The sequence below is a fragment of the Vombatus ursinus genome, unplaced genomic scaffold, assembly GCF_900497805.2.
Source record: "Vombatus ursinus unplaced genomic scaffold, bare-nosed wombat genome assembly UNPS02014861.1, whole genome shotgun sequence".
Taxonomy (NCBI): Eukaryota; Metazoa; Chordata; class Mammalia; order Diprotodontia; family Vombatidae; genus Vombatus; species Vombatus ursinus.
Genome location: NW_020954639.1, coordinates 10,075,235 through 10,100,586, shown reverse-complemented (window position 1 = coordinate 10,100,586; position 25,352 = coordinate 10,075,235). Strand labels below are relative to the sequence as shown.

The following is a 25,352-nucleotide window of genomic DNA, read 5'->3' as shown; positions in this document are numbered from 1 at the left end:
TCAATATTCTCTCTGAATTAATCCCAATGTGTTTCACTTCAGTTAAACTATAGAAATTTGTTTTTCCAAAAGTATTTCCCAACAAAGCTGGTTTAAAATTAAAACTATAAAGACATTTCAATAATCGAACTCTAAGCTACGTGGTATAATACATACTTGTGATATACGAAGCTGACATGCTGCTAATTCTTTTTCATTTTCTTCCATTTTTTTGTTGCTCTCAGCTTGGGTGCTTTCTAACTGTTTGCAGCGTTTTACCATTGTTTTCACTTCCGATTTCATTTTACTAATGTACAGTCTTGCAACGGTGAATTCTTCATCTATCATGCCAGTTCCTTCAGGCTGCTGAGAAGAAAAATTAAGCTCATGTGAACATTGGAGCAATAAAATATTTTAGTGGAAGATCAGAATCCAAAATTGTCAACAAAGTTAATATTTGCAAAATCCATGTGACATTTACTTAAATTCTGTTCATATCTGGGCTCAGCTTATTCCTTTCAACTTTTGCTTTCAAAGCTCACATCAAAGAATCCCAACCTATGGGGTGATTGCTAAGTTTTTTTTGTTTTGTTTGGGGAAGGCAAGAGATTGGAAACAGTAGTGCTATGGAATATATTGTAAATTGTGGGATAATTCATATATATACTGAGTGTTTCCATTCTGTCATTATGAATTTTCTCAAAGGAAAGTATTATCAGAATGTGGAGGTCCATGAAATCTGACATTAAAAAGGGGTTCTCATATTTAAAAAGGAAGGAAATTACTGGCCCAAATTATAACCTGCTCGAATTTTCCTTCCTCTAGTTTCTACTACTTAAAATACAATGTTACACAATATGTGAATATAGGCTAAGAAAAAGATCTGACATTGGGCCTAAAAAAATACAATTCTGCCTCTTAAATATTTTTCACGAGCAAAATTTTCAATACCCATAGTAATTTCAGCTGTAATAATATCATCCCTAGACTATTAATGAATTAATACTAAGAGGAAGTTTAGGCTGCTGTGAGAACACCACTAAGAATATTAAGAAAGAACTGTGTCTAAGCCCTATCACTTCATTTTTCTTGTGTAAGAAGAGTACCGTGCAAAGCACAGAGGGAGGCTCAATAACTGTCTACTAAAACAGCATTATGTTATATTAGATTTTCTCAATTGAAGTTAATTTTTGTGTTCCAAGCACCAGACTCCAGGGTTAAGGATGGAAAATTGTGCTAGACAGTATTTTAGCTCGCCACAAATCAGATTTGTCACATTAATAAACTTGTGATCACTTCTAAGATTAAAAGAGGATTTTTAGATCATATTACTTTTGGTAAAATGTGGCATAACTCCAACAGCTGACATCAACTCACGTAGGCAAGGTTGGGGTGTTTATTTTGAAGCATACACCCTCTTAAATGTATGTAACTCAGTATGAAGACTTATCATATCTCAGGATCTAGAGAAGGGGTTCTTAATCTAGGAACTACAGAACCCCAAGGGGGTCTTTGGTTAGATTTTAGAGTGTCTGTGAACTTGGATGGGAAAAAAAATCATCTTTATTTCAATATAGTTGGTTGTTTTTTTGTATATATTTTCTTTTATGCATTTAAAAACATGATTCCAAGAAAAGGTTCATAGCTTTCTCCAGACTAAAAGGAGTCCATGACACAACCCCTGGTCTAGAGAGATACGCTGACAAAAATTAAGATCCTTGATTTGGGTGATGATTTTGGGGAAATACTAACTTTTCTATGCTTTTTCGGGTACTTTTTATTCACAGATAGTTACTTAATATTCCTTCATTCAGTCAATATTTATTAAGCACCACCACTATCTGTAGAGAAATCACAGGGCCTGTTCTAGGAGAGTTTACAATCTAGTAGAAACTAATAAACAAGCTAGCTATCTGGGGATTAGATGAGCCATTCTTCCTTAAGATCCTTTCCAACTCTAACGTATGACTTCATGTCACAACTAAAAATGAGCTCTACAGAGAATTTTTATTTTCTCACAGATGACAACATAAGGCTCTCAATGTGAAGACCATGGGTTTGAGTCCAATGGTGGGCATTTCTGTTGGGAAAGTAATGTAGAAAGAGTACTAGAACTGGAGACAGAAGGACCTAGTTCAAATCCTGACTTGATACTAACTGCATGAGCTGAGGAGCCAGCCCGGTGAAAGAACAGTGGCAGTTGGGTCTGAGAACTCGGGTATAAATATATCAATCCTGCCACTTACAGGTGTGTGGCCTTCGGAAAGTCATTCAACCCCCTTGGGACTCAGACTCTTCATTGAGAAAACAAACACATTAGGTGAGTTGACTGCCACTGCCACATCCTTTTCTAAGCCATGAGCCAACCTGGGTCTATTTTTTTATCTGTAAAATGAGGAGGTTATGACAGATGTTAAAGTTTCTTCTAGTTCTAAATCCTATGATCAAAATAACGGCCCAACCATTAAACAGGAACAGTGAAAACACACCCCAAACTGGATCAGAGTGGGGCCAATGGAAAGGGTAGCCTGAGAGTCACAGGGATCTAGGCTCAAACCCCATCTGACATTCATTAGCTGCCTTGCCCCCCCCCCCCATCCCCCAGGCAAGTCCCTTCTCTTGCCCAAAGGCTCCTCAGGCAACTCTGGAGTTAGTGCTTATCTGCCTTGTGATATATTCTGGCCTTCTGCTTTGGTGGACAGATAGCCCACACTAGAAACTCTGCTGTGATAAGATTAAAGATCCCTCACTTATCTGGAAGGCTTTTCAAGGCTACATACTATCACAGTGAAGAAAAATATGGATCAGTGTCAAGTGATCTGGATTCTAGTTTCATGTGTGAAACGTGTGCGACTTTAGGTGAGTCAGTGGGACCACTACTCATAATTTTTCCAAGTTATCTTTTCAACACATATATTTTAACTTAACACATGAAATTTGCTAAAAACGAAAATGTGATTCTCAAATTTTGGAATCTTATTCAACAATGAGTACTTTCTAAATCATGTGGTCTTCAACTTTTTTTAATTCTCCAGTAAGATTCCTACACCCTCTGAAATCCCACCTCTACCATAAACAGACCAAAATTTTCAGGCTATTGAAAAGGGAAGAATAATGATAGCCAAGTAAATACTGATCAGCAATCTCTTTTCCTTTGAATCTGCCTGGTACCTACATCTTAACAGTCTCCTCTGACTGGAGAGGCCTAGGCCATGGGCTCCAGGGCCTCTATTTGAGAAGGGGGCTTAGCCAGTTTTTCTCTATATTTCTCACCAGCTACAATGCTCTGAGACTTCTTTGGAACTCTCCATCATGCCTCCTCATTAGGCACCTTCTTCCTTCCTCCCTTTTACAGCTTCCTTATGTGTATTGTCTTCCCCCAATAGATTGTATGCTTCTTGAGGGTAAGGTCTAGTTTGTTTTTATTTGTATTTGTATGCCCAGCAATGAACATAGTGCACAGTAATTTGGCTTCCAGCTTTAAGATAATTGTCTCAGAACTTTCTGAGCAATCAAAATTTGAGAAACAAGTTAACAGAGACAAGGTAAAAGCTTATTTTCATGCCTACTTCTGGTAGTTTTAACAATATACTGTTTGCAGCCCTTAATTGATGAATGGTCAAAGGATAAAGGATGTAACAGACAGTTCTAAAAAAAAAAAATTCAATCCATCTATAGCCATATGAAAAAATGCTGCAGATCAAATTAAAAGAACTCTGAGGTTCCACCTCATATCCATCAGATTGGCAAATCTGACCAAAAGGGAAAACGCCAAATGCTGGAGGGACTGCTGAAACACAGGTACATTTTGACAGAGGTATGAATTGGTCCATCCATTATGAAATGGCTTGCTAACTATGTCCTAAGTTACTAAACTGTAAAAATACCCTTTGACCCAGTGACACTGCTACTAGGTCTATAACCCAGAAAGATCAAAGAAAGAGGAAATGGTCCTAAATATTTTTAGTATCTCATTTTGTAGTGGCAAAAAAACTGGAAACTAAGGGATGTCCATCAATTAGGGAATGGCTGAACTAATTATGGCACATGAATATAATGGAATACTATCAGGGTAAAAGAAATGAAGAGGTAGTTTCACAGAAACCTTGGAAGACTTGTATGAAATGATACAGAGCCAAGTAAGCAGAATCAAGAAAACAACTTATACTATCACATCAATACTGTAAAAAAAACCAAACAATTCTGAAAGACTTAACTCTGATCAATGATCAACCATGACTCCTGAGGACTAATGATGAAAATTGTTGTCCACCTCATGAAAAGGAGGTGATGGATGAATACTGGACATGACCAATGTGAGAGTCTGTTTTGCTTTACTATATGTATTTGCTATAAGGGTTTTGTTATTACTATTTTTTTTTTCCAATGTGAGGGTGGGGTGAGATGGAGAGAAAATAAATGCTAGCTTAATTCAATAAAAATTTTAAAAATAATGAAATGGAGTATTGCACAACAATTGCATAAAATTTTTTCTGTGAAGTTTCACAATGGGAATGGAGTGTATAAATTGAGCTTGTTTTGGAATTTAAGTTGGATGACCACTTGTTGGGAATGCAGTAGAAATGCTTCAGTCCAGAAGTGCTTTGTATATAAAAGGCCTTTGGTCAATGTTTCCTGAGTTGAAATTGAGAGAGGTCTTCTAATGATAAGCTGGATTTTAACTAAAAGGCAAAGTCTAAACCATCACTTATTGCAGCATCCAAATTTTTCTTGCCCCAAGTTTATGTTATTTGCTGTTAGACTGACTCATTTTCAGCCTTTGTGGCCCCTCCCCCCACTTATTATGCCACTGAAATTTTTCATGAGTTTTAGTAGTGACGACATATGCAATGTCAGTGAACGTTAGAAGTCTGAAGAAATATATCAGCAGTCTTGGGTTTTACAAGCTCATCTTTTATTTTAACTGACAGTCTATGGCTTGATTTACTTCAGACTTAATCTAAAATGGGCCAGCTACGGGGTGCAACATATTGATAGAGCACTGGGTTTGGAATCAGGAAGATGAGTCTTCCTGAGTTGAAATCTGGTCTTAGACACTTACTAGCTGTGTGATCTTAGGCAAGTCACTTAACCTTGTTTGCCTCAGGCTCCTCATCTGTAAAATGAGCTGGAGAAGAAAATGGCAAACCACTCCAGTACCTTTGCCCAAAAAACCCCCCAAAACAGGGTCATGAAGAATCAGATACAACTAAAATGACTCAACAATCTAAAATATTTTCAGTCAGGACTCTTAGGCCTGTGAAAAATCTGCAAATCTTTTTAACGTATGAAATGAATTCATTCACAAACACACACACACGCACGCACGCACGCACGATGACCCCAAAGTCGTAAGCTTAAAACTGCACCAAGACTTTTGGGATACCATATAAAATTGGCTACAGGCAACTATAGTTATGATTGGACCATCATATTTACCTTGACATCATTATTTCCCACAGCAATTCCAATTTCTGCAAGGTCTTTCAATAAAGAGGCCATCATCTCTGTTGCTCGTTTTTTCTGGTGATTTGTCATTTCCTTGAGTTTCTGAAGTTCAGCATCTATACTTGCTAGAGTTGCCTTTAAAAAAAATCAAATATTTGTTAAAATAATTTAATAACCTAGTTATTCAAGCTAGAGGAAGCATGGTATAGTAGGAAAAGCTGGCCTTGGGATCAAGAAGACTTGGGTTCAAATCCTGCCTGGGACAGATTTTGGCTGTGTGATGCTGGGAATATTACCTAAGCCTTCATTACTTGAGGCAACTCTCCTTAAGACTATAAACCATAAAGCAGTTGCCTATCTGTACTGGTAGAGAATTCCATAAACCATCTACCCCCCAAAAGATTGCCTGTTTTGTACAAATGTAACAGTTTAAAATGCAAGTAGCTACCCCAAAAAATGAAATATATTAACAGCAGGCATTTATATTGTTCTTTCCACTTATAACACTCTACATAAATCCCACCTTTCTAGGAAATCATAATGAAAATGGTAAACAACAGATCAATAAATATTTGTTGGGTATGTTATAAAAAATACTTAAATGAAAAGTTATAATACTAATGACTAGTGCAAATAATTTACTGAAATTGCAAATAAAATGAAATTCCCTTCATTATTGTACAGTTTAATTTCTTAGTTAGTAGTATAGTCAGTTTGCTAGTTTACCATCATCTGTCACCCTGAAAAATGGGATCGAAGTTTTAAAAAAGTTCTCTTCCCATCAGAAAGTCAGAGAATAATCATTTTAACAGTAACCACACACAGACATAATGGGGGAATATAATGGTAACCTTAATACATCTTTTTGCTGTTGTTGTTAACAACGGAAGAGTAAAAGACAAGGAGGTTTTGGCGTAGAGCAAGAACTGATGATTGAGAACTTAGAACCATGAACATCAATGTACAACCATGCCCAGCCTTATCGAGAAGAAAGAAATCTAAATAACTGTCAAGCGAGAACCATGAAAGACAGAAATTTATCAAATGATAAAAATGAGAAACAAGAACATACTGTGATTCGCTTACCGATTTCTGATTCAGCTCATCGCTGAGCAGTTCATACTCCTTGGCTTTGTCTTCAACCTCCTGAGACTTCTGATCATAGTTGACTGCGAGCTCCTCCAGGGCCTGCAGCACTTCTTTCACTTCTTCCTTGGAGGCATCATTTTCCGCCTGCAGGCGGTTCAGTTCGGCCTGCATGTTATCTTGGTCCCTTCTGGTGGACGCTAGAAGCTGCAAAGGGCACATGTGGCCATTTTCATCAAAGTATTAACACAGGAAAAGGCTAGATGCACACTGCTTTAACTCTAATCTCCTACCTCTATCTTTCTTGGGCACAAGCAGAAAGTACAGAGATGGGGATCCAGGTAAATTATTACCTATATCACCTTCCACTGATCTTTGACATCTCATTCCTGTTTATTAAACATGTGACTTTGCCCAGAATTACACAGGGATCAGCGATAAAAATTAATGGAGGCAACAACTCTTTCTTTAGGAATTCATGTTGGCTTAGATATGACAATGTATTTTTAGTGAGATTTAAGGCATGGGGAAGAGGGCAAGAGAAAGATCTGTAAAGGACTAAAAAATGTGGTTTGAATTCATGTTGTTCTAATTTTAAGTTCATGACAAATTGAAACTTTATAGGGAGGTAAGCAGGTGAAACTTGCCTCTTCTTGATCCAACATTTGTGTCTTCAATTTCTCTACCAACTGGCTCTGCTGATTAATTTCTTCATCCTATAATTTTTTTAAAAAATCAGTTATTAACAGGTCTCAAAAGTTAGTTGTAATCTTGATTAGTTGGTAAATAGCTTATAAGATAATTAAGTACACATGTAAGATGGAAATAGAAAAAGAACTTTCTGAAATTTCAAATAAAAAATTACAAGTAAATCCTATTTTTTTATATATTGAAAAGAACTGTTTTTGCCATACAGAAAAGGTGAGACAAAAATTGTATTTAAATTCAAGATGGTTTAATTTTTTTCTCAAGAAAAATATTAAAATGCTACTATTTTTTTGAAATAGCCATTGCTATAATAAATGTCTAATTTATTATACTACAAACAAGGAAACACAAATTTATTCTTTACCAAAGTCTTTTTAAAAAATATTTTCAATAACCATAATTACTGCTATTAATATTGCAATTTAAAACACTCTGTATATATTAACTCATTTAATCCTGACAATAATCCTGTCAAATAGGTATAACCAGGATTGTTATCCCCATTTTACAGATGAGGAAACTGAAGCTAAGGGAGAGGTTAAGTGACTTGCCCATGGTCATATAACTAATAAGTGCCAGAAGCAGGATTTGAATGTATGTTTTATAAAGTCCAAGCTGTAAGTGAAAAATAATAAATACAAAGAAGTGTTAGGTTTTATACAATTTACTGAAGTGTCATGGTAAAATTACATTATGGAAATATTTCAGATTGAGGCCACACACAATAAACATAACTATATAACTATTTTCCCATTTCTTATTTTTCTCCTTCACTATTTCTACCAAAATTGCTTTTGCTCTAGAGTACATTTAAAAACTATTTTTAATATTACTGACACTCCAGGATATCTTTGTACTTTCCTGATAAAATCTCGATTCCACTCTGCTCCCAATCACAACTCTTTTTCTTGATGATTTTCTAGGGTTCCTGTATTTCCCAGTCCTGCTGGGTGCTACATCTTAGCTCTGCTATGTCCCAGACAGCTATTCTTTCCCCTTGGAAGATTTTTTTTTTCCTTTAAAAAATAGAACTTGAATTCTGAGATTTTAGATCAAGAGTTGATCTCCTGAGTATGCCTCAAGTCTCCCACATCATGGGATGAATCTGTGGCATAAGTTCATTATAGCAACGAGGGACCTAATCAGTAAGTAGGGTCTAAAAACTGTAACAGGTCTTATGCCTGTGGTAGTTAGAGACAGTGACAGTGGATACTGACTCTGGGCTCAGACACAGTGGGACCAGGGACTATAGAGGTTCCTCTATCAACCATCCAATCAATTAGTTAATTAATAAACAATCAATCAATATTTATGAAGTACCTACTACATGCCAGGCACTGTGCTAAGTGCTGGGAAGACAAAAGATAGTCCGTGCCCTCAAGGAGCTTACAACCTAATGGAGGAGACAAGATGCAAACAAATAATGCAAGCTATATACAGGATAAATAGGAAATAATTAACAGAGGGAAGGCACTAGAATTAAGAGGGGTTAGGGAAGGTTTCCTGTAAAAGAAGAGAATTTAGTTGGAAATAAAAGGAAGCTAGGGAGGTCAGTAGTTGGAGTGGAGGAGGTAGAGCATTTCAGGTATAGGGGAAAGTCAGGAAAAAATGCCCAAAGCTAAGAGATGGAGTATCCTTATTCACTGAACAGTCAGGAAGTCAGTGTCAATGGATTGAAGACTGCATTGGGGGGTAAGGTAGAAGAAGACTGAAAAGGGGGTTTTTTAGGAGGAACATCTTGTAAATTTTGATTCTGGAGGCAACAGAGAACCATAGGAGTTTAATGGTGCGGGAAAAGGGGAGGTAAGGAGTAGGGGCCGTGTTACACTGGGAAAAATCACTTTAGTGGCCGAATGGAGGATGGATTGCAATGGGCAGAGATTTGAGGCAGGCAGATGCACTAGCAGGCTACTGCTATAGCACAGGGTGAAGTGATGATGACCTATACCAGAGTGGTGTCAGGGTCAGAGGAGGGAAGAGGGTGTATTCCAAAGATATTACAAAGATGAAACTGACAGGCCTTGGCAACAGCTTGGACATGGTGGGGTGATATGTAGTGAGGAATCTAGGAAGACTTCTAGGTTTCGAGCCTGGGGAACTGGGAGGATGGTATTGTCCTCTACAGTAATAGTGGAAGTAGCAGCGGGGGAGAGTTAAGGGGGAAAGATAAGGAGTTTGGTTTTGGACATATTGAGTTGAAGATGTCTACTGGACATCCAGTTTGAGATGTCTGAAAGGCAGTTAGAGATGAAAGACAGCAGAGAGACGAGGGCAGGAAAGGTAGATTTAAAAATCATCAGCATAAAGATGGCAATTAAATCCACAGGAGCTGATGAGATTACCAAGTGAAGTAGTATAGAGGGAGAAGAGAAGAGTCCAGGAAAGAACCCTGAGGGCCACCTACAATTAGAGGGTGACAGAGACAGGAGCAGTCAGATAGGTAGGAAGAGAACCAATGTATCTTGAAAACCTAGAGAGAAGAGAGTATCAAGGAAGAGAGAGTGATCAACAGTGTCAAAGGCTTCAGAGAGGTCAAAGAGAATGAGGACTGAGAAAAGACCATTGGATCTGGCAACTAAGAGATCATTAGAAACTTTGGAGAGCAGTTTCTGTGGAATAAGGTCAGCAGTTCGATTGTAAGGGGTTAAGAAAAGAGTGAGAAGAGAGGAAGTGGAGGCACCGAGTGTAGATGGTCTTTTCAAGGAGTTTTACTACAAAGGGCAAAAGAGATATAGGATGATAGAGAGTATGGAAAGATCAAGTGAAGGTTTTTTCAGGATGGGGGAGACATGAGAATGTCTGTTGGCAGTAGGAAGTGAGCTGGTGGGCAGAAAGAGATTGAAAGTAAGTGACAAGAGTGGGAATGACAGAAGGGGCAATCTGCGAGAGGAGAGAGGATGGAATAGGATCGTTGGAACAAAAAGAGCGATTAGCTTTGCAGTAAGGCCACTTCTAGTGGCTGTTTACTAGAATTCTGATCAGGTGGAAAATATGAAGACCATGAGGTTACTGAGTGAAGGAGAACCTGAAATGGCAATGTGAGCAAGCAGTACTCCAATTCCCCTGCCTTGACCAGTGGGCTGAAGAAAATGAGTAAAGGTGCAGCCAGTACTGGGAAGAGTGGCCAGGGAGGCCAGGCTTCAATAATAGCTAGTACATTGCAGGAGTGAGAGAGAAGTCTGTAGTCTATGGAGCAGGCATTCCAGAGGGAAGCGTGAAAGGGCAGGGTAGAGTTTGGTTCAAACTTTTGGGTGGGAAGGATGAGAATGAGGAATCAGGAGATACAGAATGGGGTTTGGCTCACGTAAGAGTTCAGAATCCCTGGGATGTCATTCTACTTAGTATGTAGACAAATTCTCAGTTACTTGTTCCCCCTGTCCCTATGATTCAGTTTAAATGAAAATACACCCCCCTTCTCTTCTGTGCTCTCATTCCCACCTACCAATTCAGCCCTACCCTTCAAAACTATATCCTTCTCTACTATGCTCTCTGGAATCCCTGCCCTACTGCTAACAAACTCTCCTTTATTGCAACAGGTTCACTTTTTTCTATCTTGTAAAAAAAAAAAAAAATCTGTCTTCTCCTAGAAGGCACAGGCCACTTTCTTCAATATTTAGTGTTTTTCTCTTAAGCTCCTTTGAAGGCACTGAGCCAGGAGTAGACATACTTCCTGCTCTTCATTCTCAGTTCCAGACTCTTCACCATCATCACTCAGTAAGCTCTCCCTTTAAGGCTCATCCCATCAGTTTTTATCACCTAGGCCAAATCCTTGTTATAATCATCTCCTCACCTCTGCTTTTCTATTTTCCTTCCTGAGTTTCTCAAGGAGTTCAGTATTTGGCTCACTGTTTTTCTCTAGACCTCAACCTTGGCTCTCAAGAGATATCAATATACATACTGATATTCCCTCAACATGCTGGTCTCTCAGTTCATCAACGCCCTAAACTCTCAGAACCTTTAACTTCACTCTACATCAGCCATACACAGGCAAAGTCATAAGCTGGATCTGATCATCACCCATAAATATCTTCTTCCATGCCTAGAATTTTGAAAATTTTCTCTCCAATCACAACTTTCTCCTTTTCCTTATTCCTCCTAAAGCTACTGGGTTTTGGGTTTTTTTTTTTGGCTAGGCAATGCGGTTAAGTGACTTGCCCAGGGTCACACAACCAATGAGTGTCAAATGTCTGAGGCCGGATTTGAACTCAGGTCCTCCGGACTCCAGGGCCAGGGCTCTATGCACTGTACCACCTAGCTGCCCCTAAAGCTACTGTTGTCATCATGACTCCCAATTCCTCCACCTCTTCCTATTTCCAAGGTCTACTCCTCCTTCTTTGGTTTTACTTCTTGCTCTTCACAGCCTTGATCCAACAGCTCATCAATTTGACCACAAACTATTAGCTATTCTTAAATTCCCTTTCCCCTTGCCTGACTGTTGGTCATACCTTGCCAAAATTCAACCCTCCATTATTTCTAGCATTCATCTTTTTTTCCTTTATTCACATACTACTAGAAAAAGTCACACAATGGCACAGACTGTCCACTACAAAATTGTTTTGTAATCTTCACTGGGTCATCACTTTTGGAGAGTAATTCTTTAATTCTTCTCTGACTCTCGACTATATTCTTCCCAATAGCTACCTCCTTAATCTCTCACCCCTTCATTCTCTCTCCCTATCTTCTCTTACCCTGCCCCCCTTCCCTTCTGTACCCTAAACCCTGAATCAGGCCTCTTTCTCTCTAGACTCTTTACCCTTAATGTGTGCCCTTCATCCCCCTCCTTCTTTGATCATCCTCTTCCAGAGGCTTACTGCTTGATCATTCCTTTTCAAGGTTTCCTTACCCTCACTTCTTCCTTGTTGGTGAATATGCCTTTTCCCCATCTTTACAAAACCTTCATTTGACTCTGCTATCTCCTCAAACTATTATATTCCAGCTCAGCCAAGCTCCTAGAGAGGGTTATCTACATTCATTGCCTTGTCTCCCACCTGCTTTCTGATCTCTTGAAATTTACCTTCTGTTCCCACTGACAACTAAAACTACTCTCTCCCAGGATACCTTGCACCTGCCAGCCCCACTGGCCTTTTCCCAATCTTAACTCTATTTGATCTCTCTGAGGCTCTTAATACTGTTGACCAGCTCTCTCCTCTCAAAGCTTACATGCCATTGGTGTTTTTTTTTTTGTTGTTGTTATTCTCTTCCTCCCTGTCTGATGGTTTCTTCTCAGTCTCCTTTACTCTGTCATCTTCTTGCTCCTGTTCACGAGGCATGCATGATCCCAAAGGCTCTATACTGGGCCCTTGTCTCTCTCTACAGTCTTTACTCCTTAATTTCCATAGATAGTTCCCAAATTACATATCCAGTCATATACTGTTGAGGAAGGATAATTTCACTCTGAATCAGAGGACACGAGTCAAATTCTGGTACTGCCGCCTACTATTCTTATAGGGTGAGGCAGTCTCTTAGCCTTTCTGGGTATCAGTTTCCTTATCTATAAAAAAGGACAGTAACCTGAATGATCTTTGGGATCCCTTCCAAATCTAAATGTACTCTACACAACTATTTCAGAATTCAAGTCCCATTTTCATAACTGCTTTCTGAACCTGGCTACCTTGTACGCATCTCATTTTGCTTTTTTTTTGGTAAGGCAATCAGGGTTAAGTGACTTGCCCAGGGTCACACGGCTAGTCAAGTGTCTGAGGTCAGATTTGAACTCAGGTCCTCCTGACTTCAAGGCTGGAGCTCTATCCATGGCACCACCTAGCTGACCCTAGGCATCTCATTTTGGAATGACCAGAGTGGAATTCACTGGAATTCTCCCATACCCATACCTCCTCCAAACTTCCTTATTTCTGGCTATCACCATCCTTCCAATCACTCAGATTCACAATCTTGGTGCCATCTTCAACCTTTCCTGACCTCATACCCAATCAGCTGTCATGTCCTGTTGATTATCCCTCAGTAACATCTCTTGTATTCATCCCTTGTCATCCACCCACACAACCCCTAACCTGATTCAGAATTTTATTGTCTGGACTGTTTTGAGTCTCCTAAATAGTGTCCCTGTCTCTCATCTTCCTTCTACACAGCTCTCAAAATGATATTCCCAAAACATATTTGACTGTATCATTACCTTACTGAGACATCTTCAGCTGTTCCTTATTGCCTCTAAGATAAAATACAATTCAAATTCTCAATATGGCACATTTCAAGTTCTCTTTAATACGACTTCTTTTTCTCATTATAGCTATAGTTCATATTATTCCCTTTTTTTGCCTTCTTTATTCTAGTCAAATAGGTTTGCTAGCCATTCCCCACTCGTGACTTCTCATCCCTTTCTTATATGCCTTTGTACAGGTGGAATTCCACGTCTGGAATGCACTCCCAGGTTATCTTCTACCTCTTGGAATTCCTGGTTCCTTTACAGTCCAGCTGAGCCCACTTTTCATAGGAGGCCTTTCTTGATTTCCCCCAGTATTAACTTTCTCTCCCTTCTGAAATGCTGCCGATATTTTGTACTTACTTATATTTGAAGATATTGTCAGCCCCCCACCCCACCCTCATTGCAATGTAAGTTCCTCAAGGGGAGAAACTTATGTTTGTATTTGTACCTTCAGCACCTATGTACAGTTCCTAGCATATAACAGGAATTTTATAAATGTTTCCTGAATTTGGTGAAATTATCCGACAGCATGGTTGCAGAACCAGAGATATAATAAATTTGAACAATGGTATATGCAAAAAGATAGAAATGGTATATGCCAAAGATAGAAATACAAATAAAAGCGAAGAAATTCAGCTGAAATGAGAGAGACTAAAAAGATGCATTTAGAATAAAGTCATAAGGACCATCATATTATTAGTTGAAAAAATATTCATATCCAAATGAAAACAATTTGTCAAGAAGCAAATAATATGCACAAATTCAAATACAATCCCGAATAAGAACAATTCCTACCTTATCATCAAGTTGTTTGTACAATTTAGCAATTTCTTCTTCACACTTTCTTCTTTCAGCATCAGTGAAGTTTCCTGTAACTCCAATTGTGGCTGCTGGCTTATCGTTGATGACAGTAATATCTTTATCTACTGCAAAGGCTTCTAAGTTGGCTTTCTCTTTGTCAAACTGCTCATCAACCGGCACAGTTTCCCCTTAAATAAGACATAGGAATGATTGTCTAATAAAACCAAACATGTTAAAACTGAACTCAACCTTCTCCTATCAACTTCCTTGTCTATATCTAGTCATATTTGACTTGTCCTTTTTCTTCATATCTAGTCAATCACCAAACCCAGATGATTTTCCTTTGAAGTCTCTTCTCAGGGCAGCTAGGTGGCGCAGTGGATAGAGCACTGGCCCTGGATTCAGGAGAACCTGAGTTCAAATCCGGCCTCAGACACAAAACACTTAATAGCTGTGTGACCCTGGGCAAGTCACTTAACCCCACTGCCTAACCAAAAGAAAAAAGAAAAAAAAAAGAAAAAAGAAAAGTCTCTTCTCAATTTTATTATCACCACCCTAATCCAGGCTCTCATCCCTTCACATGGAATACTCCAATAGTTTATAGCAAGTCTTCCTACTGCATCCCTCCTTAATCTATCCTGATAATCCTGGCAAGCTAATCTACCACCTTATCCACCCACACCAAGCCACAAAGGTTTTCAAGGCTCCCCCCACAATCAACGGTTAACCCGGCCTATCCATTTCCATTATTTCCAACATACCTCAGTCACATTTGGTGGTCTATGTCCTGCAAATAAATTATAGTTGTTCTCAACTCTGTCTTTTCTCACATTGTTCTCTTAAAAAGATGTGGCCTTTTGTTTGCTTTCCCACCTATCCATCCTGTCTGCGGTTCAAGACAAAGTTCTTTCAGCTTTCCTAATTATTCTTGTACCCACTCTTTCTTTTGAATCCCTACAGCGCTTGTTCCATATCATACAATTTAGCCTTTAATTATATATTGTCTTGTTTGCTTTGTTTCATATTTGTAAATTCTTTGTAAGCTTATAAATATAGCTTATACTTTTCGGTACCTTCACCCCCACCAAGTACAACACTAATCACACAGAAGACACTGAATGCTTGTTAAATGACTGAAACTGTCTACCCAAAAACTGAGAACCCATAAATGTACAAAAATTTAGTATCACTCATCGAAATTTAGTCATGCTAGTAAATAACTACAAATCAGAGAATTAAAAAGTGTATTAACAGCTGAAGACATTTTCCTGACACTGATAAGGTGGTAATTAATCCTACGATTATGAAATATGTCCTTTTATGTTATTTAGTCTCATATATACAAAATGCTTCTTTTTAATCATCTACATATACCTACTCCTACAACTCTGGACTCCTGGTCATTTTTGGTTTTTAACCTATTAACCATTACCTCCTTACTACTTAAAAGTAAAGTAGAGACATGATCATCATACCCTAGAGTTGGCCAAGTTAAAACTAGATATGCTGAGTATTGATACGGTCATGAAAAAGTGAATGAAGTCATATAATTCTGAATTAAATTGGATATTTAGCTGAATTTTGACACTTTTTCTTAACTCTTTTTGTTTCAATTATCTTGGGTCATTTTGTTAGAGAGCCTAATGATAGTTTATGAGAACATCTGACATTTTCTTCTTAAATACCTATTTTCAAAGCTATCTAAATGACAACTACTTTGGTCTGTATTTTAATTTACCTTAATGTTGGATTCCCCAACATTTTAAATAGCTGTTCTATAGTTATGGGCTCACCAGCATGAAAATGTGATAGCTTAATTTCATTACCATTTCGCCATCGATTGAGTTCATTTTCTAGCCATTGAATGGTGTTACGTAATGTCTTGTTTTTCTCTTTTTCTTTTTCATATTTTTTCTTCCACTGTTCTGCAGTTAGCTCCACATTAACACAAACTGTGTTCTTTATTGTCTTGGCTCTAATGAAATTGGAAAAAAAATTAAACAAGGATGAACTAGTTATTTTCAAATATATTTACTTTCCAACTGATTCTATGACTACGTAATAAAATGTGTATACAACTTAATTGAATATTATCCATTCTTACCTAAGCGCCACATTTTAGAATGAATACAGAAAGATGTTTACTCAAAGAGAAAGGGATAATTTTAATGTGTATTTAAGAGGCGACAGTGTGTAGGGTTTGCAAACTGTAAGAAGCTCTTAATAGGAAAGGGAAGTGGGGGGGGAATGGTTTACAACTTTTATAGCACCTGCAAAGCTGACCTCAGGATATTTTAAGTTAATGATAATGTTATGATCTGACTTTCCTATGGTTACTATGAAATTCAAAGTACTCCTCATCCCAGAGCACACAACGGCTGCTCTAAGTTAACAACTTTTGTCAAAACTATACTGGTTTCATTTTATGATATGATCCAATTTTTTATTTTTCTGTTAATCCTAGCAAAATTAAATTTTCTTTCCTTAGTCATAACCTTATCTTAAGTTTCAAAAGAACTGATGAAAATTGTAATACTTAGTTAACCAAATTGGATCACCTATATTTTAAATATAAAATACAGATTCTAATAATAATAGATACCAATTATATAAAGGTGTATATATATTTTACATGTCAGTTAATCTGAGTTATATATGCTTTCAAAAAAAAATCTATATAACAAGGTTTTATTAGGGCTTTAAGACAATAAATTTTAAAAGTTCAAACTTCATTTATTCAAATATTTATTAAGAGTATAATTTGCATTTTCAGTAACTCACCTTTGACCAAATAGGAGTGTAGATTTTGTTTCAGACTCATTATATGATGATGGAGAACAACAAATGACAATAGTGGTTCTGCAGTTGCCACCTAGTGAATCTTGAAGGATTCTTGTCATTTTACTATCTCGATAGGGAACATATGTCTATAAAAAAAAGTGTGTTCATATAGTTTTTAGGCATTCAGGATCATGTATTATAAAGTTCTGAAATAAAGCACATGAGGTACTTAATAAAATTCACCACAGAGCAAGACTGTCTTGAATATTTTTCAATGTGTCCATTTAACGTTAATTGCCTAATTTAGATAGCTGAAATGAGGTAGTTGTTTAACTTCACTACTGCTATAAAATGGAAATCCAAAACTGATAACGATTTCATTCACCCAATAAATATTTCAGCACTGTTATACAGGGCACAATAGCTTCCCATATAATTTATATTATTAGAAATGGATCACAGTTTCTGTGTATATATCTAAGAATAGTTTTTAAATTTAAAAAAAATTTAAAAACAACACAGTTAATGACACTTACACTACTCTCAGCCAAAGCAGAAATGACATTTCCAAGAGCAGACAGAGACTTGTTGATGTTTTTAGCTTCATCCAGCACAGCACCTTCAGCTCCAGTTTTACTAACCTATATGCATAATTTAAAAAAAATTAAACCACAAGAATATTATGTTCTTTAAAGTAAAGTTGCTGGAATTTGACACAAGCAGTGTGACACAGCATATAGAAGCAGGCTTTGAAGCCAGGAAAACATGGGTTTGAGTCTTACCTCTGAAATATATTCAGAGGGTTGCTGTTGTTTAAGTCATTATCAGTAATATCCAACCCTTCATGAGCCCATCTGGGGTTTTCTTGGAAGACACTGGAGTGGTCTACCATTTTCTTCTCCAGTTCATAGATCAACAAACTGAGGCCAACAGGGTGAAGTGATTTGCCCATAGTCACACAGCTAGTAAGTGTCTGAGACCAAATTTGAACTCAGGTTTTCCTGACCCCAGGTCTGTCACTCTATCTCCTGTGCCACCTAGCAAAAGCATTTAATCTCTCAGTGTCCCAGACAAATCTCTAAGAATCTAAATTAGCTACGAGTTACCAATCTGTACCCATACAGGGAGTTTCCACATCTATAAAATCTCGGGCCCCCTCCATCCCATTATTTTATTCACTCCCAACAAAATCTTAATTATTTACTAGCGATGCCGTAACTTGTTACCTTGATATTTTTCATATACTATATTTCTGAAAAAGATATTTTTGGGGGAGAAGGTGGAGCAGGACTGGCAGACACCATTACTAACATAAGAGTTCTTTGCCCCTCTCTAATTATACTTGCTATTTTGTATTACAACTACTTCTGTATGCATTCTAACTCTCTACTAAAAAGTTCAAGAAGACAGGGACTATGTCTTACCTAAGAATTGGAAATCCTGGAGCACTGTTCTGTACATAGTGCTGAAATGTTTGCTGATATGGTATCAGTGCTTCATAGTTGAAACGGAATAATTAAATACTTTACAAATTTTATTATTTTGTTCTTTTATTGTAACCTTGGGCTCTGGATATAAGTCTACCAGTCTCTCCCTTTTTCAATATGTCACATTTGTTGCTTTTTACTTTGGAGATTCCAAATTTATGCAGAAATGTGACAATGTCTAACTTATTTGTGCTAAATAATGTTGATGGACATATAGTACAATGGCCAGAAAATACTATCTAAAATGGTTTCTTTCTTTTAAGCATGAAATGTTTAGATAATTATTTCAAATGAACTGAAATTCAGTATTTAATAAAACACTTCACAGTGCTGAGAATAAAGTCTAGATAATCTTGATAGAGAGAAAGATAATCTTAATTTCATTAAGGGTAATCACACAGGGAGACATGACAGATAACAAATAATTACAAAACACATGGATACATGATAAATGCACCAGAGAGGCACAAAACCAAATGACACACTAAGAATGAAAGGGGAAAGGTCATTATTTTTGTATTTTTTTTTTTTTTTTTGGTGAGGCAATCGGGGTTAAGTGACTTTCCCAGGGTCACACAGCTAGTAAGTGTCTGAGACCGGATTTGAACTCAGGTCCTCCTGACTCCAAGGCCAGAGCTTTATCCACTGTGCCACCTAGCTGCCCTGAAAGGTCATTATTTTTAACTAAGAATGTGTAGGATCCCATTTTATACTTGGGAAACTGAGGCTCTGGGCACTTAAGTTGCTTGCTACGGTCACCTGGCTAGCAAGTGATCCAACCACGACTGTACTCAGAGCCCATATCCAGACTGCTAGGCCAAACAACTCTTTCCATTGCATCACACATTTTTTCATGATTCCACGTGTTAATCCCATACCAGACACTCAGAAACATGAATGACATCAAATACTATTGATTACAAAACTTTTCAATTAGATTCAAAAATATCTGATTGCTTATTATATCCTTAGTACTTTACTAGGTGCTGTGACAGGTTATTCAAAGCAACTGTGGGATGTCCTGGGAACATCTCCAATCACATAAATCACAAGTCACATGTGACTTATCTACTATGTGCTAGGAATTAAGTTAAGGGACCTAGGGTCATATAGTTTGTACACTCCAAGTACCAAAGACTGAAAACTAGGTCCCTAGAGGTCCGCTAGTTCAAACCCCTTATTTTACAGATGAAACTGAGCTCCATGTAAGTGAACTTAAGCTCCCAAGGTCACACAGGTGTAAACAAGAAGGCAAGCATTTAACTCCAGGGCCTCAGACCCAAATCCAGTACATTCTCCATGTACTCCACCACTGTGCCTCTATGTCGGAGGCAGGCTTCAAACTCAAGTCTCTGTGATTCTAACTCCAGCACTTTCTGTACATGCCAATATATGGCTTAGCACATGACAGAAAACAGAGAGCAAATGATAACGTCTTTCCCTTAAAAAGTTAATAATCCAGTTATGGACACACACTCATTAAACAAGAAACAATTAGTGTATATAAAAGGTAGCACGGGGCAGCTAGGTGGCGCAGTGGATAGAGCGTTGGCCCTGGAGTTAGGAGGACTTCAGTTAAAATTTCAGCCTCAGACATTTGACACTAGCTGTGTGACACTGGGCAAATCACTTAACCCCATTGCCTAGCCAAAAAAACAAACAAACAAAAAAAGGTAGCATATAGGACAACTTCTACCAGTCAGCAGATCCAAGTTCTACTCCCCAAGTTCTTTCACCAATTTCTTATATGAACTCTGATAAATTACATTTCTGAATCTTAGTTTCCTTATCTATAAAGTAAGGGGATTTGACATATTATATGAGTTCTAAGAATACTCCTAGATCTACCACCATCTATGATTTAACCCTAAATTAAATTAACTAGGTGATTTAGCAATATAAACTAAAATAAGATGGGCTATCAATATGGGTTAGCATTTTCAGGGGTAGTTTTGTATCAGAAGCGGCACCTGAAATCATATTAAAAAAATATGTAGACTGTGAGTAAGCATGCAAGAGCGAGGAAAACATAAGCAAAGCCAGAGAGGCAAGAATGTCCATGAAAAATACTGATGAGAGTGAGAAGAGAGGCCTAGTTTTAGGGGTAATAAAGTTGGACAGGTAAAGGGGACCAGGTAATAGTGGACTCTGAAGGGAAAATAATCCTCTACACATTATAATGTAAGTATAACTAAAAGTTTGAAATTCATCCATCTTGACCCATAAATGAGACAACTTTTGAACAAATAACTATCAACAGATATTTCTGAAGTACCTATTATGGGACAAGCATATTCATACACCCAATATCCAATAGAACTTAGTTACACAAAATACAATCTGAATATATCCACACTGAAAACATTACCAAATATTTAGGTCAAGTGTCTCACTATAAATAAGACCATGGAATGCGATATTATTTATATTATATCACTTAAAATTCAATGGTTTGAGTGTTAAACACAATCAAATTAATCACACTATGACCCATAACAATTGTTACAGGGGTTGAAATATAGACTATATCATATTTTACATATTTTCCCCCAAAATTAATAAGGTATACAAAACACTGCATAAGAACAAACAATCCAGTTATGTGTATACACCTAGAAAAATATTTAAAAAAAAAAGAAAAAGAAAAATGTTACCTTTTCACTACCAGCCAAATCTACCAGATAAAGTTTCCCACTCAGTTTCTGTTCTGTTTGAGTGTTTTCTTGTTTTACGTTAATAAGAAAGATACTGTGACTTCTAGAACTATGTTCATTCATATCTATAATGAAAACATATTAAAACAATCATTTGATTAGCCATTAATTTCCTTTTCTGATAATTTCTTTTAAGATGGCATATTTTACATTAGAAACACAATGGCAAAGGATTTTTTTTTAAAGTTTACACATTCTACTTACTTGTAACTGCTACATGTCTGTTAGATTTTCCTTCGTCTATAGTATCCATAACCTCATCAGGACTACATACAAAACGCTCTGTGCAACCCTTGAAAATAATTTTTGAAGTATGAAGATTATTTTCCCATCACTGTGTACTTTCTCTTACAAAATCATTCTATAGTCTTTATACAGACCTTTACATAGGGAACTCTGTTTTTGTCCTCGTGAACAGAAAGATTGGTCTTTGAAACTGAAATAGGAAAACGTTATTTGTCAGATGGTAACTAATATCCTTTGAAATGTGACATTAGCTAAGAAATTGCTATTATAATTTTTCCCCTCTGAGCAGTATGACAAACAGACAAGAACTACTATTTTAAAAGTGCCTTCAAAAGCACTGAGGGGAAATAAAAGACTACTCCATTACCACTAAACAAAAAGATTTATACAATTATCAATACTCAATATTTTTAAAGTATCCATAAATATATGCCTCAAGTTGTGTTATCAAAAGGCTCACAACTGTAATTTACAAGAATAATTTTAAAATGCCATTTTGCATAATTTAAGGCAATTTTAATATACTGTAACCAAAAGCTCTTCTATTAGAAAAAGAAATCTTTAGAGTTCTTTCTGACATAACATAATTAACTACTATTATTCCTAGAGAGATGATAATAGGAAAGAATACAACTTACCATCCAAAAGGTCCCTTATCTTATCCAAATATATTTCAAAATATGATACCTAAAGGAAAAAACAAAGATTAAATAAGGGAAAAAACTCAATTGCCACTACATTCCATAATACATATTCTCAGTCTATTCACAGAGAAAGTGAAAAGAGAATAAGCCAAAAAACCTTTTTTCCCCTTCCTTCCTTCTCTTTCTCTTTTAAGTGATTTGTCGAGGATGATGTGGCTATCTGGCTTTATCAGTTAAAAAAATAGGGGTAGATTTGTCCCAAAGGAGTGTTAAACATCTGCAGAGAAGCAGCTTCATGTGGTACAGATTCTCCCTGACTAGGACCTTGAGAGATTTTAATTAGACATATGAAAATGGTCTGTCTTCCAGAACCCAGATCTGCTGGTGTGAGGGCAGGCTGCAGTGAACAAGGCAAGCCAGAAAATGATTTTGGGAACCATCCCACCTAGGACAAAGACAAAACTAAAAAACAGGTATCCAAAACCAGATTACCTTCTTACAGGTCTACGCAGAGGCACTGTGCAAGCTGCTATCACTTCAAGATGATACTGCCCCTGCCTCCCAGAACCCCATCACTTAATAGAGCATAAGGTATGCACACAAAAAATTATAACACAAGACTGAGTACACTAAGTACAAAGTAAGTCTGAAGTGCTGAAGCTCATTTTTTCAAAAACTTATCAAATACAAACCTGACAACCACTTAACGTACATTTTAACTGTAATCATCCTAAAAGCTGAATGAAAATAAATCTCTCAAAAGTTTACCTTAATGTGGAACTCCAAATTTTCATCCATAGAGTAAATATAATTAAAAATATCCTGTACTATTCTTGGAATAATACCCATTCCATCTGGATCATGGAGTTTACCCTGAATGGAACAACAAAAAACATTCAACTTTTTAATGGGCTACATATGTTTAATGCAATTAATGAAAAAAAATCTATGAGCAAACCTTTTACAACTAAAATGAATCAATAGTGAACAGGAAAGACAGAAATAATATGATAATTGTGTTTTTATTAAATATGGCCAGACAAAAAAAAATTTTCTGGACATACATGTATCAAAATATAGCAGACCATCACCATGATCCCAAGGATGAATATTATTTTTTACCTGACTATTCTTAGGATTGTATTCTAATAATCAAGCTTGGATTATTCCAGGTCACTGGAATAATAGGCATATCCAAAAAAGGAAATTCCTTATTTACAACAATCTTCTTTCTCCTTCTGGCTCAATTCAAATGTATTAAAATATTAGAAATGCCTCAACTGATTTTCACTTCTGACTTTTGTAATCAAACTAGTTCCCCAATACAGATGCTCAACATACTGTTTTCTAAAGCAGCAGTAGATTGCGCTCAGACCTCCTGCTCAGAACAGGTGGGTGACTGAGGCAACCTACTGATCAAAGAAAAGGCAATGTTGTCTCTTTTCCAAAAACAGAGTTAAAAAACAAACAAACAAAAAACCAAACCTGCTATATATCACCATTATGAACTTTCAGCATATAAACATTCAAAAACCTCCTCAAAAAAGCTGCTAAGAACTACAGCAAATGCTTAATATAAAGAAGGGATAAAGTGGGCCACTTGATAGGATCCAAAGTTTTTAGGGTCCAATAGGATCGATTTTTCTTCTTAACTTACTGTCTAAACTATTTAAAAAAATCAACTTCCAGAAAAGAAAATTATTTGATTTCTGTACTTTGCTGCTGTACCATAAGCAGATCCCCAAATTCTTCCTATTTTGTGGCTATGACAACATCACTAAAAAAATAAACCTTTAATAATTCCAAATACATTGCCTCTTGGAGAGAAGTAGCAAAAAGTCCAAAATAACTGTTAAAAGAATTTTACTGTCAATAGAAAAAATACACTAATGGCCTTGACATGCTACTCAAAAAAGGAGAGGAAAACTTATTTTACAATTTGTTACCTCCATTGTATGTGTCTTCCCAGAGGATGTCTGTCCATATGCAAATATTGTACCATTATATCCTTCAAGTACATCTATAAGAAGTTTAAAAAAAAAAAAAAGAATTTTATGTCAGGAAATTTGCCTTCCTAAACAAAATTCAGAGAACTGCTTTTAAGTGTTGCAAGAAAATGTTATATGTTCCTGATTATCAAGACAAAAAACTCTCAAATAATTAAAACCCTTAAGAGAGCTGCCTAAATTCTTAAATCCTGCAAAATTTGGTGAGAAAAAACTCAAGTTAATTTTTCTTCAAACTAGTTGATATATAACAAAGTCTACTAAAATTCTAAGTTATAAACCTGTCAAAGTCTAAGTTTAATTCTTATGACTTGTAAAAAGGATTTTTGATTTGAGAGTGGAGCAGTTCCTTTGCCAGAGCAGAATACAATTTATCTAAGACTTAGTAAATAAATCCTAGAGAGTTATCTGATGCACAACAGGTTAAGTGATTTGCCCAGGGTCACAGAAATGGTAAATGTCAGGACTGGGATTGGACCCAGGGCCTTTCTTTCTTACCAGGGACTGATAAAACTTGATTTTTTTTCCCCCTGAAAGATGGAAGCGCAATGTTTGGCTCACAGTCGGTATTTAATAAATGTTCAATCTCAGTCTAGCGCACACTATCTATTGTCTCATTGCCTCTACTAAAAAAGAACAAAACAAAACCATTATTATAAGACCTTGAAGGAAATAACCAAAAGTGAAATAGTGTTAAATTAAAGGAATATTATGATTTATGTTAAATCTACAAACAGGAATAAATTTCTCCTACAACATTCTTTTTTTTTTGGCAATTGGGGTTAAGTGACTTGCGCAGGGTCACACAGCTCGTAAGTGTCAAGTGTTTGGTCCGAGGCCACATTTGAACTCAGGTCCTCCTGACTTCAGGGCCAGTGCTCTGTCCACTGCGCCACCTAGCTGCACCCCCTACAACATTTGAGATTGTTATTCTTTCATTATAAACTTGGAAAATGGGGAATTTCATAGATTTTATTGGTCCTTGCTTCAACTCCAGAATAAAATCATGAATCAGAAACATCCTATGAAATTCCCTGTTCCTAAATTAGTCTTCGTAATATTCAATTATTGTAGAATTCCCTCAATGCACTTTATGAAACACAAACTTATCTTTCCTGCTAAAACCTGAGTCACGGGCTGGCTTGGCCCTTTAAGTTGAAACCACCTAAATGAGTAGGTCAAAGTAGTTACCCAGTCACCTAGGCTTAATCACCTAAGTAAGATGGCAAATCTTGGAGATATCTTTGACTCCTCCCTTTCCCTATAGATTCAATCAGGCGTCACCTGTC

General features: G+C 36.8%; 1 protein-coding gene across 1 annotated transcript in view; it reads right to left on the bottom strand.

Moving 5' to 3' along the window:
• KIF5B (kinesin family member 5B) overlaps positions 1 to 25,352 on the bottom strand; it is a 71,909-nt gene that overhangs the window by 21,657 nt on the left and 24,900 nt on the right. Inside the window, exons 3-16 of the mRNA XM_027841521.1 lie at positions 24,004 to 24,077; positions 22,826 to 22,930; positions 22,052 to 22,100; positions 21,548 to 21,603; positions 21,372 to 21,459; positions 21,108 to 21,232; positions 17,503 to 17,607; positions 16,967 to 17,112; positions 16,012 to 16,160; positions 14,180 to 14,373; positions 7,161 to 7,229; positions 6,514 to 6,720; positions 5,419 to 5,562; positions 157 to 345 (exon numbers count right to left, since the gene is read on the bottom strand). Coding sequence (XP_027697322.1) covers positions 157 to 345; positions 5,419 to 5,562; positions 6,514 to 6,720; positions 7,161 to 7,229; positions 14,180 to 14,373; positions 16,012 to 16,160; positions 16,967 to 17,112; positions 17,503 to 17,607; positions 21,108 to 21,232; positions 21,372 to 21,459; positions 21,548 to 21,603; positions 22,052 to 22,100; positions 22,826 to 22,930; positions 24,004 to 24,077 — 1,700 coding nt within the window. The remainder of the gene's footprint in view (positions 1 to 156; positions 346 to 5,418; positions 5,563 to 6,513; positions 6,721 to 7,160; positions 7,230 to 14,179; positions 14,374 to 16,011; positions 16,161 to 16,966; positions 17,113 to 17,502; positions 17,608 to 21,107; positions 21,233 to 21,371; positions 21,460 to 21,547; positions 21,604 to 22,051; positions 22,101 to 22,825; positions 22,931 to 24,003; positions 24,078 to 25,352) is intronic.